General features: G+C 39.5%; 1 protein-coding gene across 1 annotated transcript in view; it reads left to right on the top strand.

The window, feature by feature from the left end:
• The window catches only part of SHB (SH2 domain containing adaptor protein B), a 348,548-nt gene that overhangs the window by 196,410 nt on the left and 139,333 nt on the right, over positions 1–12,805 (top strand). The window contains exon 3 of the mRNA XM_027858991.1: positions 7,980–8,195. Within this exon, the coding sequence (XP_027714792.1) occupies positions 7,980–8,195 (216 nt within the window). The remainder of the gene's footprint in view (positions 1–7,979; positions 8,196–12,805) is intronic.

Below are 12,805 nucleotides of genomic sequence, written 5' to 3'. Positions count from 1 at the left end.
AAGAAAGCCCACACAGATTGTTAGCCAAGAAGAGAGGTTACATTTGACTATCTGGCATGAAATGATCGCCCCCTTATTGTATATATAAAATGGAGTGTTGCCTTGGAAACCAAATAATAACAATTAGTGATAGTAACTGAAATTTATAAAGAGCCTTAAATTTTACAAAGCACTTTACATACTCATTTACATGCCTTATCTCTTTTGATACTCACAGATCTGTATGGGAAATAGCTTTTTTTTAACAGATGAGAAAACTGAGGTTCAGGGAGGTTAAGGACTTTCCCATGTTCACACAGCTTGTAAATTCAAAGATAAGGATCATTGTAGAGGCAGCTAGGTAGCCCAGTGGATAGAGTACTATGCCTGGAGTCAGGGATACCTGAGTTCCAATCTTGCCTCTGACGCTTATTAGTTGTGTGACTCTGGGTGAGTCACATTCCTCTGTCTGCCTCAGTTTCTTCAATTATAAAATGGGGAGAGATTAATTGAGATAGTGTTTGTAAAGCATTTAGCACAGCACCTGGCATGTAGAAGGCACTGAATAAAAGTTTATTTCCTTCCTTTCTTGCTACTATACCATGCTTCTCTAAAGTCCTACTTAATGAGTAGAAATATTAACAAGGAAAGATCAGTGTTTAAACTATTTTAGATAGCATAAGACAAATTTGTTTAAAAATAGCACTGCTTTGAGTTTTCATATCTTAACGAAAATTTGAACTTTTCCTGTAGTACAAATAGAATGCCATTTTAATGAATAGCTTTCCTTTAGCAGTGCCATTCCATGTAACGATGCTGCTCTTTTCTGGTGGAATGCCAGTTCTGATAGTGCTTTCCTGGTGTGCCTATAAGCATAGAAGAGCCAACAAATGTTAGGGCTCAAAGAGACCATCTAGATCAAGGTTGGGGAACCTGCAGCCTCAAGGTCACATGTGGCCATCTGGGTCCTTGGGTGCAGCCTTTTGACTGAGTCCAAGTTTTACAGAACAAATCCTTTTATCAGGGAGATTTGTTCTGTGATGTTTGGATTCAGTCAAAGGGCCACACTTGAGGACTTAGAGGGCCACATGTGGCCCTGAGGCCACAGGTTCCCCACCCCTGGTCTAGACCATGGGTTCTTGACCTTTTTTGTGTGACAGACCCCTTTGACAGTCTGTTGAAGCCAGACCTATAGACCCTATAGACCCAAGCCTGTGGACCCTTTCTCAGGATAAAGTTTTTAAGTTTATAAAACAAATTATGTAAGATTCCAAAGGAAACCAATTATATTAAAATATAGTCATCAAAACATTTCTTTAAAAATAAATCTATAAGGGCAGCTAGGTGGTGCAGTGAATAGAGCACTGGCCCTGGAATGAAGAGGCCCAGAGTTCAAATCAGACCAGACACTTGACACTTACTAGCCGGGTGACCCTGGGCAAGTCACTTAACCCCAATTGCCTCATGAAAAAAGAAAAGAAAAAAAAGAAAAAGAAGTCTATGCACCAACTCCAGGTTAAGAGCCCGCTACTCCCACCCCCTCATTTTGTAGATGAGAAAACTGAGTCTCAAAGCTGTATTATTAGCAGAACTGAGACTAGAACCTTCTCTCTTAATAGTTAGACTCTGAATTGCCATGTAATATCTTTTTTATAATCTGTCCACAGTGTTGGTTTGTGAATGGTTCTCCTGTCTTAACCACACAGTTGGACAGCAGCCTCTGAGCTGAGGTGTTGTAGTGCATTTCCACTATATCATGTAGTCGCTGGGAAATTCTTTTCATCTTTTATTTTTTTCTTGTGGCACCTCTCACTCTGTCCATTTTTAGACGCAAGTTTGGAAAGCTACAATGCAAATGCATCTTAGCGGGCTTTTAAGAATTTAGTAGGAGAACTCTTAGTCTGAATGTTCTGTCCTTTGGGTCACATTTAAATATTTAGCACTAAGATGATTTCCTCATCATCAAGTTTACTCTTTTTATTATTTGATTTTGCATTTCACCACACCAGCATTCTAGCAGGAAAATTCATAAGGAGGACACCCGCACCTTCGGTAGCAAGGTATGAGAGATAGATTTGCATCATGCTCACAAGTCCCATTAAGAAGATACAGTGAACATTTTCATAGCTGCTATCAGTGCATTTTTGCAGCTGTCCTCTTTGGATTGAAACATGTATAATGTTTCAGACAAATATGTGACTTACAGTGTATAAGATATAGTCAGACTATCAGAATTAATAGAATTTAACAAGTAAAAGTTATCAAGCTTCACTTTAACCAGAGTTTTGTAACCAGACAGCAGTTAAAAGAAAAGAAAAACTATTATTTAAAGAATAAGAAAAAGAAAAACTATTATTTAATATATAATACCCTGTTATTCAATATTCAGGATTTTCCCTGTGTCCTGTCTTAGTGTTTGACCACATATCAAACTGAGAGGTGAGATCCATATCACATTACTCATGGTGAATTACAGAACACCAGTCTTTAAAGCAGGATTTTTTTTTGGTGAGGCAGTTGGGGTTAAGTGACTTGCCCAGGGTCACACAGCCAGTAAGTGGCTGGCGTCGGATTTGAACTCAGGTCCTCCTGACTCCAAGACCAAAGCTCTATCCACTACATCACCTAGCTGAGCCCTAAAGCAGGAATTCTTAACATGTTTTGCGTTAGCACCCATTCATTCATCAAACATTTCTTGAACACCTTTGATATACCAGACATAGTATCCACCATGTAATGGAATATCTTTTTGCAAAGATAACTGCTACAGAGGTATGGTAAACTTTACCAGAGTTCCTGATCAAATCTTTTTTTTTTAATCAAATTAGTTGAGAAACAAAAGCCTTGAAATTCAACAGAAGGAGAGAGTAACATTCGGCAGGTGATACATTCATCAGCCTAGACTGAACAACCCAAGTTCATGTATTCTTTTGGACAACAAAGAGTCAGTGTACCTACCACAGACAAGCTCCATCGGTATTAACAGGGAATCATATAATTGTCTAAAAGACAACTATTCATCTTAACTTGCATGTGTATAATAAAACCCTTCTCAGAAGGGGTTAGATTAGTGCTAGTGAATTAAGTAAATAGCTGGGTGGGGAAAGGGTTCTTCACCTCTGTTTGAGATGAGTTAGGGCTGGGAATGTAGTTCAAATCAGGAGCTAAGCAAGCCAAACCAGGTTAGTTTGGTATACAAGGCTGTCTGCATAGCATCTTAATCCAAAGGGTTAGTGTAAGTGGGAGGGGAAAAAAACAGATGTAGATACTGAGATTCAGGCTGGGGGATTAATTCTCAATGAGGAAGCAAAATACAGAGAGCAGCAAGGAAATTGCTGTTTTTCTGACTCAAGTAGTCTCCCCATAACTAAAGGTGTCACAAGAAACGAAAAACTAGTATTCACTGAGCCTTTTTATGGCAGCTGCCACCCACCCCCAAATTCTATCAACATGCCACTGTAGTCAGAGGATGGAAATGCCATCCTCACATCCTCATGTGACTCAGCCAGATCTGTTAGCTGTGGGTATAAACCTCGATGAACCTTTGTTTGGGAACTTTTTCTTAGCAATCTCTTAAATGTGTACTTGAAAAATCACAAAATTGCTTGTGTTTTTGAATATTCTAGTACTCATGGTTTTACTAAGTCAGACAGGCCTATTTACTATTAATATGAACAAATTAAGTTTTGCTTAACTCAATAACTGATTCTTCCTCCTTTTAGGGTAGTTTCCTATGTATTAGTATCAGCACAGTAGACAGTTTCTAGTTGAAGTTTTAGACAAGACATTGTTTCAAAATTGTTTCTTAGGTGAAATTTTGAGCCTTTTTGGGGGGGGAGCGTTGTTTTTTCCTTTTCTGACTCCAGTGGCCTATCATTTTGATAGGCCCTGGAGCAGATAGAAAAATTTGGGTGAGACACTGTCTACTCTCAAGATATTTATTGTTATGGTATGAGGGTAAGACACCAATGCTGATAGCTCAAATGCACAATATTATATAATAAATGCATTTGAAAATTATAAGACAAAGTGCTACATGAGGTCTGAGGGGAGAAGTTATTACAGACTGGAAGGAATGAGCAGAAGCTTCCTGGAAGATGTAGCATTTGAGTTAGATTTTAGGGTAAGAACATAGAAAATGAAGAAAATATGATAAGTGCACAAAGGCTGTATTCTAATTTTTTGTGTCTTACCTTCCCTAATAAACTGCAGGCACCTTGAGGAGAGGGGCCACATGCTTTTTGTATTCATGTCTTTCTCCAGTAACCAGCTTAGATATTTACAATACATAAGCGCTTCATAAATACTGGTGCTTGATAAATGCTTGTAAATTTATATGCTTGCAAATTCAGTTCTTTTTATGGACTATTACTATGATCTCTGGGAGTAGTGAAAAGGCAGTTTTTAAAAGACCAAACTAACTTTTTCATTCCTAAACATTTATAATAAATGACATTTCATCCACAATCTAAACGATAGGATTAATTTTTTTATGGTAATATGCAAAGACAATTGGTCATTTTAATGATGCTACAGAGGTCCTATAAAGTCAATGAATTACTAAAGGATAATTATATTCTGTATAATTTTACTATTTTATGATGTTCTGAGCCAGGCTCAACTCAAAACCTATGTAATTGTTTAGGCTCAGGGTTGGAACTGTGTAACATTTCACAAAAGAAGCTTGCTTAACAATAGCATGGAAAAGATATTCAGGAAAGAAACAGCATTGACTGATTCAGTGAAATTCTCCCACCTTTGAATTTGCCAAGTTGAACTGCCAAGGTTGAACCATGTTTTAACCTATAGCCGTCGTCTTGTGCCTGGGCAGTCTGAGCCTTAGTTCTCCCTCCCAATCCAATTAAGTCTCTAGGATTCTCTCTCTCTCTCTCTTTCTCTCTCTCTCTCTCTCTCTCTCTCTCTCTCTCTCTCTCTCTCTCTCCCTCTCTTCATTTGAAAAAAAAGTAGCAAGGATTTTCCAGTCTTAGTAGATGTTGCATCTATAGCATATGTATTTTACTGTCCTTTAGTTTTTTGAAAACCAGTAATACTGTGGACTTTTTTTTTTTTAACCTGAACCTCTGATCTCATCAAAGTAGAGAGCTCCTGGTAAGATCTCCCTTTACCAGTGCAGGTCCTCACCAGCTCTGCAAAGTAAAAAGGCTTAAAGAATTTCTGCCGGGGATACTGAGAGGTTGGGCAGTTAGGTAGTATAGTGGGTAGTGCATGGGGCCTGGAATCAGGAAGACCTGACTTCAAATGGGACCTAGCTGTATGACCCTGGACAAGTCATTTAACCCTGTTTGCCTCAGTTTCCTCATCTGTAAAATGAACCAGAGAAGGAAATGGCAAACCACTCCAGCATCTTTGCCAAGAAAACCCCAAATGGGGTCACAAAGAATCGGACACAACCGAAAAATAACTGAACAACAACCTTGAGAGGTTAGAAGTGACTTACCTATGTTCACCAGCCAATTGTATTTGAACTCATTCTTCTTGTCAGCAAGAACAGCTGTACATTCAACACCTCACACCTCCTCTCAATAATGTGTACATATCATTGTTTGGTAAGGGTTTATGGGGTGTTCAGGGAGGACTAGCACCTCTGGTGTGATGCCTTGCCAAGCCCTTTTCAGGGGTATTTATCCACTTTTGGTGTCCAACTGGTCACCCAACTCTCCCCTGTGGCTCCAAGCAGCTGTAGCATGCCCAATGGCCATTCCTGGGTAAAACTGTCTTGGCAGATGGGACAAGCTAAAGCAGGTTGAGAGTAACCAATAGACCTCAGATCTGTTGGTGAGTTAGTTGGAGCATGTAAAGACTTCCCCATGTTGGAAGAATGGGCACACTTTGTTCCAGTGGCTATGAAGGCAGCTGAGTTAGGCACTGCGGAATGCTCAGAGTTTGGTCAGGCATCAAAGACCCCAAGATCATCCACTACATCCCAGGCCGTCACCTGTCATCTTGACTTTTGTCCTGCCGCCAGGCTTTGATGACACCGGAATGAAGAGTGAGGCTAAAAAGACTGTACAACTCTGCCTCATTTAAATCCAGTTCATGAACAAATGTCATCAGTCTTCTTCAAGATGAAGGACAAACAATAATTGTTTGGTTACCAGAACATTCAGTTAACCATAATACCCCATTCTCCAGCCATTTGGGATAAAAGAGGTTTTTGCTGTTATTTTCAGTGCAGAATCGTAGGATCATAGAGGTGACAAATTTCTTGAAAAATATATTTCTAAACACAAATATCAGAAATCAGAGTGTGATAGATCAAGCCACAAATTTTAAAGATGAGAGATATGAGCTCCATGGAAGTTAAATGATTTCCACAAGGTCATACGGCTAGTATATACTAGAATTGAGATCTGATCACCTGGTAATGCTCCTCTAGACAGACTAACATGAGCTTAGGTGACCTGTGGTACTTTCAAGTCTCATCTAATATCCTACCTTCTTCAAGAAACTTTTCCTAAGCCTCCTTAGTTAATCTTTAATGCCTTCTCTATGAGACTTCCCCTAGTTTATCCTTTCTTGCACATAGCTGTTTGCATCATGTCTTTCCCTCTGTTGATTATTTCCTGTTTATCCTATATAGCTTGCTTTGTATATATTTGTTTGAGTGTTGGCTCCCTACTTAGACTGTAAGCTCCTTGAGGGTAAGGACTATCTTTTGTCTCTTTTTGTGTCCCCAGTATTTAGCATAGTACCTGGCACATAGTTACACACTTAATAAATGTTTATTGATTAGTCTCCCCTGTTAGACTGTGAACTCCTTGGGGGCAGGAACTGTTTATTTGTTTGTTAGTTTTTCCCCACCTTTCTTTGTGTCCCCAGCACTTAGCACTTTGCCTTGCACATAGTTATTGTTCAGTTGTTTTCAGTCATGTCTGACTTTTCGTGACCCCATTTAGGGTTTTCTTGGCAAAGATACTGGAGTGGTTTGCCATTTCTTTCTCCTCTCCTCATTTTACAGATAAGGAATTGACACAAACAAGTGACTTGCCTAAGGTCACACAGCTAGTAAGTGTCTGAGGCCAGATTTGAACTCAGGTAGATGAGCCTTCCTGACTCCAGGCTTTATCCACTCTGCTGCCTGGCTGTGCTGTGCTTGTGATAGATATTTAATAAGTGCTAGTTAACTGACAATGAAGGTAGCAAAACCTGTTCAGCTTTGATGTTATAGGGGATCAGAGTTCCCCTAATAACTTGCCTAGACCATTCATTTGCACTAATTTCCCTTCCTCTTGTATATTAGTCATTTATATAGTTGTTTCTCCATCTGTATATTGTTAAGTACCTCTAGAGCAATCAATTATCAATCAAAACCTTATTAAATGTTTTATTCTGTTCCAGGCACTGTGCCAGAGACTGGAAATACAAAGGGAAAGAAAAAACAATCCCTGCTCTCAAGAAACTTACATTTTAATGGAGGAAACAACATATATAAATCATTACACAAATAACCTACATACAAGAAAAAAAACCAAATAACCTACACACATAAATGTATAGAAATCAATATGTACATCTGTACATAGTAGATGGAAGGTAATCTTAAAGGGGATGGCACCGTCACTTGTGATGACGGGGAAAGGCCTCTGCAAAGAGGTGGCCTTGAGCAGAGTCCTAAAGGAAGCCAGGGATTCTGAGAGTCATGTGGAAGTGAGCTGAGCCTTCCAGGCATGGGAGACAACCTATGCAAAGGCATAAGAGAGAGGGAACATTGTACTGTTCATTGTGAGCACCAGGCTTGTATGACTGGAGTGTAGAATGTGTGAGAGAGGAGCAACGCCGTAAAAGGCTAGAAAACCTAGGAAGTGGCCAGAACTTTAAATGAAGCCCAGACTCGGTCTTGTATCTTTCTTCTTTTTAATCCCAGGTACCAAGTATAGTGCATGGAGTGTGAACAGATGCTTAATAGATGCTTGTTAAGTAAAGGTTGCATAACAGGTTCCTATCAAATTACATTAATACCGTGTTTCTTTTCTCTGCAGAATTTCAGAGGCAAGAAAGCGTGAAATCCCAGAATAAAGGAGTCCAGTTATATGACACACCTTATGAGCCAGAAGGCAATGGTGTGGATTCAGATTCTGAAAGCTTGGTCAGCCAGCGTTTGCGAGAGAGCAAGTTGCCCCAGGATGACGACAGGCCTGCAGATGAGTATGATCAGCCCTGGGAGTGGAACAGAGTCACGATTCCAGCCTTAGCAGGTAAAAGAATAGGAGTTAATGCCTGCATTTTTAATAGTCTATCCTGTATGTGTGTGTGTGTGTGTGTGTGTGTGTGTGTGTGTGTGTGTGTGTGTGTGTGTGTGCATATATTCACTACTACAGATGATGCACAAAGTTCTCTGTAGCCTCTCTGAAATAAGCAACTGCGTTTTCCACCTATTTCCTTCTTGTGAGCGTTCCACTAAAACCCATTTTTTTTATTGGCAACAGTTGGCATCATTTTAGGGGGTAACCTCACATCCATGAAAACACATAGCCATTGAATTAAGGAAGTTTACACACCTTTTCCTTGAAAACCCAGTGATGTTTATGTCTTATGTCATATGTTTATGTTTATTGCCAAAACTGTTCCTACCTCCTTGAGTTAGGTAAATCAATGCCCTAAGAAAAGGGAAAAATATGATGGAAATGACCCAAGCAGTGGCAGAATCCACTGCAATGTCCAACCCTTGTCCCTCCTAGGTTCCCATCCCCCTGTCAGCCCCAGCTTCCCCCGCACTGATCTTACAGAAATTTCCATAGCCTTTCTCCTAAAAGTATGTTGGCCCCTAAAAATCCAACCCTTGCCATTTGATTATTTCTCTCCAATCACTTTGGTTTGCCTGAATCATGTTTACCAGTTGGATGCTTAGCTCAGCTCTTCCTTCTGTGAAACTTGTATTAAGGTAGCTTCTAGGCCCAGACTCTGTAGCAGTAGTAAGTCAACCTGTCAATAAGCATTTATTAAGCACCTACTATTTCTAGCAGCTAGGTAGTGCAGTGGTTAGAGTGCCAGGTCTGAAGTCAGGAAGATCTGAGTTCAACTCTGGGCTCAAACACTTATTAGCTGTATGAACCCGGGCAAGTCATTTCGCCTCTGTTTGCCTCAGTTTCCTCTACTGTAAAATGGGGGAAATAATAGCACCTACCTCCCAGGGTGGATCAAAAGAGACAATAATTATAAACCACTTAGCACCGTGCCTGGCACATAGTAAGCACTATCTAAATGTTAGCTATTTTTCTATTCTGTTGTATATGCCAGGCATTTTGCTAAGTGCTGGGGATACAAAGAAAGATGAAAGAAATATCACAGCTTTTCTCAAGTAGTTCCTGGCCTAGTGTGGCCTCCAGTGACAGATGTCACCTTTCCTTTTGGTCCACATTACTATCAGCCCTTTTGAATCATAGAATCACTCCATCTTAGAGCCTATAGGGTCCATCTAGTCCATAAGTTCCCAAAATGAGTGATATCGCCCCCTGGGTTGCCCTGGAATGATCCAGTAAGGGGGGCAGGGCAGTAGTAGCCTCCGGTATAATGGGGATGGGGTAGAATAAAAATAAGGGTTAGCCTGACCTAACTCTGGGAGCGGGGGATAGCACTGAGTAATTTTTTTAAAGGGAGCAGTACACTGGTAAATTTGGGAACCTCTGATTTTAATCCAGTCTCGAGATTTAATAGATAGGAACACTAAACTCCAAGGGACTGAGTGGCCCTGGTGACCAGGAGCAGCCTTTCTGTCTCTTCCTCTTTCAAAGCCTGAACATTTTGGGTGTCCCACCAAGTCTTGTTTCCTATCTTAGGACTGGTTGCCTCCAGCTCTCAATTCATTTGCAAAGCAGAGAGAATGATTAATAGTTGTCAATCAGCATTCAACTTTTCCCTTCTCAGATTCCAGGCCTGGCCACTTTCCAGTTTCTTATCAATCAGGTATTCCCTAGGAGAATGTTTTTTTCTAAAACTCTGTCATTACAGTTTTATAGTATCAAAAATCCCTTTAAAATACGTTGAGTGATAGATAAACCTCCCACCAGGGGAAAAGGAGGGTCTTTCTCTCTCAGAGGGTTATATGGAGAAAGAGATTTTTTTTTAAAAAATGTAGAATAGGGGCAGCTAGGTGGCGCAGTGGATAGAGCACCAGCCCTGGAGTCAGGAGGACCTGAGTTCAAATCCAGCCTCAGACACGTAACACTAGCTGTGTGAACCAGGCAAGTCACTTAACCCCATTGCCTAGCCCCCCAAAAATGCTATTCAGAAAAGGGGTCCCTAGGTTTCACTAGACTGCCATAGGGGCCCATGACACAGAAAGGTTAAGGGCCCTGTACTATACTTAAAAAATGTTAAAAATTGTTTAGGGGCAGCTAGGTGGCTCAGTGGATAGAGCACCGGCCCTGAAGTCAGGAAGACCTGAGTTCAAATGCGGCCTCAGACCAACCACTTAACACGTACTAGCTGTGTGACCTTGGGCAAGTCACTTATCCCCGATTGCCTCACCAAAAATAAATAAATAAATAAACAAAACAAAACAAAATAAAATGTAGAATAAAACTTTTACTTCTTGTTGTATTGCTCTAATCTCTTCCATGCAAGGAGAGAGTGATAGAGAAGTGGGATTCCAATTGTCTCCACTTCATTTAAAATCCTATTCTCATTTATAATTAGTGAATGCTAATTTAAACTACTCTGAGGTACCACTTTACAACCATCAAATTGGCAAAAATACTTGAGTGGCAAAACTCATATTTGTGAATTCTTAAAGAAATTGGCTCACTAATGCATACATCACCGGTAGAATTAGATTCGATTAAGTACCTACTCAGTGCAAGGCACTGTCCTAGGTACTGAACTGCAAGTTAATAGAATCTTTTTCAGAGATTATCTGGCAATATACAAGAGTCAGAAAAATAATTGTACTCTGATTAAATCTCATTAGGATTATTCCCTTGGTCTCATCCTAAAGAAAAAGAATGACAGAGAGAGAGAGACGTAAGAAAGAAAGATACATATGTACATGCACATACACATGCATACATAACATTATTTGTAATTGCAGAGTGCTATAGACAGCTTCATTACCTAACAAATGGTGAATAACTAAATACATTGTGGTATAGCAATGTAATAGAATACTGCACCATCATTAAAACAGTGAAAATAAGGAAAACATAATTGGTAAGACTTTTGGAACGCCTCATTTAAGGTAGTACAAAGTGAAAAAAGCATAAGTATGTATACTTACTGTGACTTCATTAAAAGAAAAATGCATTTGCAAATACATGGATGAATGAACAAACACAAGCAGAATGGGTGCCAAAGAAGTAACTAATAAGCTTTTGTGGATGTTTTGAATGTAGACATTTTCTTTAATGTAGTTATAAATGGTTGTTAATTTGGTGAGGTTTTTTGTGTAAAGTTAAGTATGTGTTACAATGAAAAAGCAAGATTGTAAGGTTCAGACGAAAGAGACTTAAGTTTCTGAATAAATCAATATGTAAAATTTTGTACTTATTCCCATAGAAATCATCAGGCTATCACCATGTCAAAGGGGTCATAATATCTAAAATAATTTTATCTCTGATATTACAGATCTCTTGTGCAAAAGAGAAATAAGTTCTTGTGTATTTCTATGTTGAGCAATTAGGAATTTAGCTTTTAAAAAAAAACTTTTTATTTCACCTAGATTTCCCCCACTAGCCCTCTTTCTTCCCCTGACAGTCATTTTTTATAATACTTTTTTTTTAACTAATAAAAAGAGGAAGAAGAGAAACAATTCAGAAAAAATAATCATCTCACCAAAAAAACACTATCGATGCTCCATATCATGGACCCCAGCCTCTGCAAAGGAGCACGAAGAAATATCTCCTTATTTCTCTTCCTCTGGGCCAAGCTTTGTTCCTCATAATTTAGCAACATTGACTGTGAACGTTTTCAATTATTTTTCTTGAATTAATTCAGATTTTAAATCCTTTAAGAAACTTTTGGAATGGTTCTAGGTGTATGGAAGGTCTTACCGCTCAGGGGTCCTAAAATAAAGTCTTTCTGAGCTGTATCTCTGCCATCAGTTGCGGCCATTGACATGCTCTGGAACCTGAGTGGCATAAAGCATGTTTTGACTTCAAGAAGGATCAGATGTAACAAATAAAGTGATATATTATGTTTACTTTAGATTAATTTATGCTACCTGGACTTACATGTAGAGCCTGCATGGCAGATTGTCAGGCAAAGGATCTTGTTTAAAATATCCAGTCATGGAGTTGTTGTTCAGTCATTTTGGTTGTGTCCAACTCTTCATGACCCTATTTGGGGTTTTCTTGGCAAAGATGCTGGAGTGGTTTGCTATTTCCTTCTCCAGCTCTTTTTACAGATTGAGGAACTGAGGCAAACAGGCTGAAGTGACTTGCCCAGGGTGACACAGCTAGTAAGTGTCTGAGGGCAGATTTGAACTCAGTCTTCCTGACTCCAGACCCGGCACTCTATCCACTACACCACCTAACTGCCCCATGGTGTCATGGAGATTGATACCATATTGAGAAATGAATGGCCTGAGAGTCTGCTGAAATAGAATCGTTTTGAGGCCACCTATGAGAGTTATGCATCCAGACCTTAGAATTCTGTACCTGGATCCATCACAAGTTTGATAACTAGTTCCCAGGAGAATATTTCAGAGTTTTAAAAATATTTGATAACGATCCAATGAATAGGGACTGTAATTGAGGGGAGTCTAACTAATGCCTAGATCAGAACTGTGAGGACAAAAAGCTATCATAACATTCTGCAATAAGAATATCTATTCAGATAATGTTTGGAAGGCATCCAAAAGCTTAAAAATCAG

Source organism: Vombatus ursinus, unplaced genomic scaffold, assembly GCF_900497805.2.
Source record: "Vombatus ursinus unplaced genomic scaffold, bare-nosed wombat genome assembly UNPS02014158.1, whole genome shotgun sequence".
NCBI lineage: Eukaryota > Metazoa > Chordata > Mammalia > Diprotodontia > Vombatidae > Vombatus > Vombatus ursinus.
The sequence above is the reverse complement of the archived record's forward strand: the minus strand, read 5'-3'. Positions and strand labels throughout refer to the sequence as shown.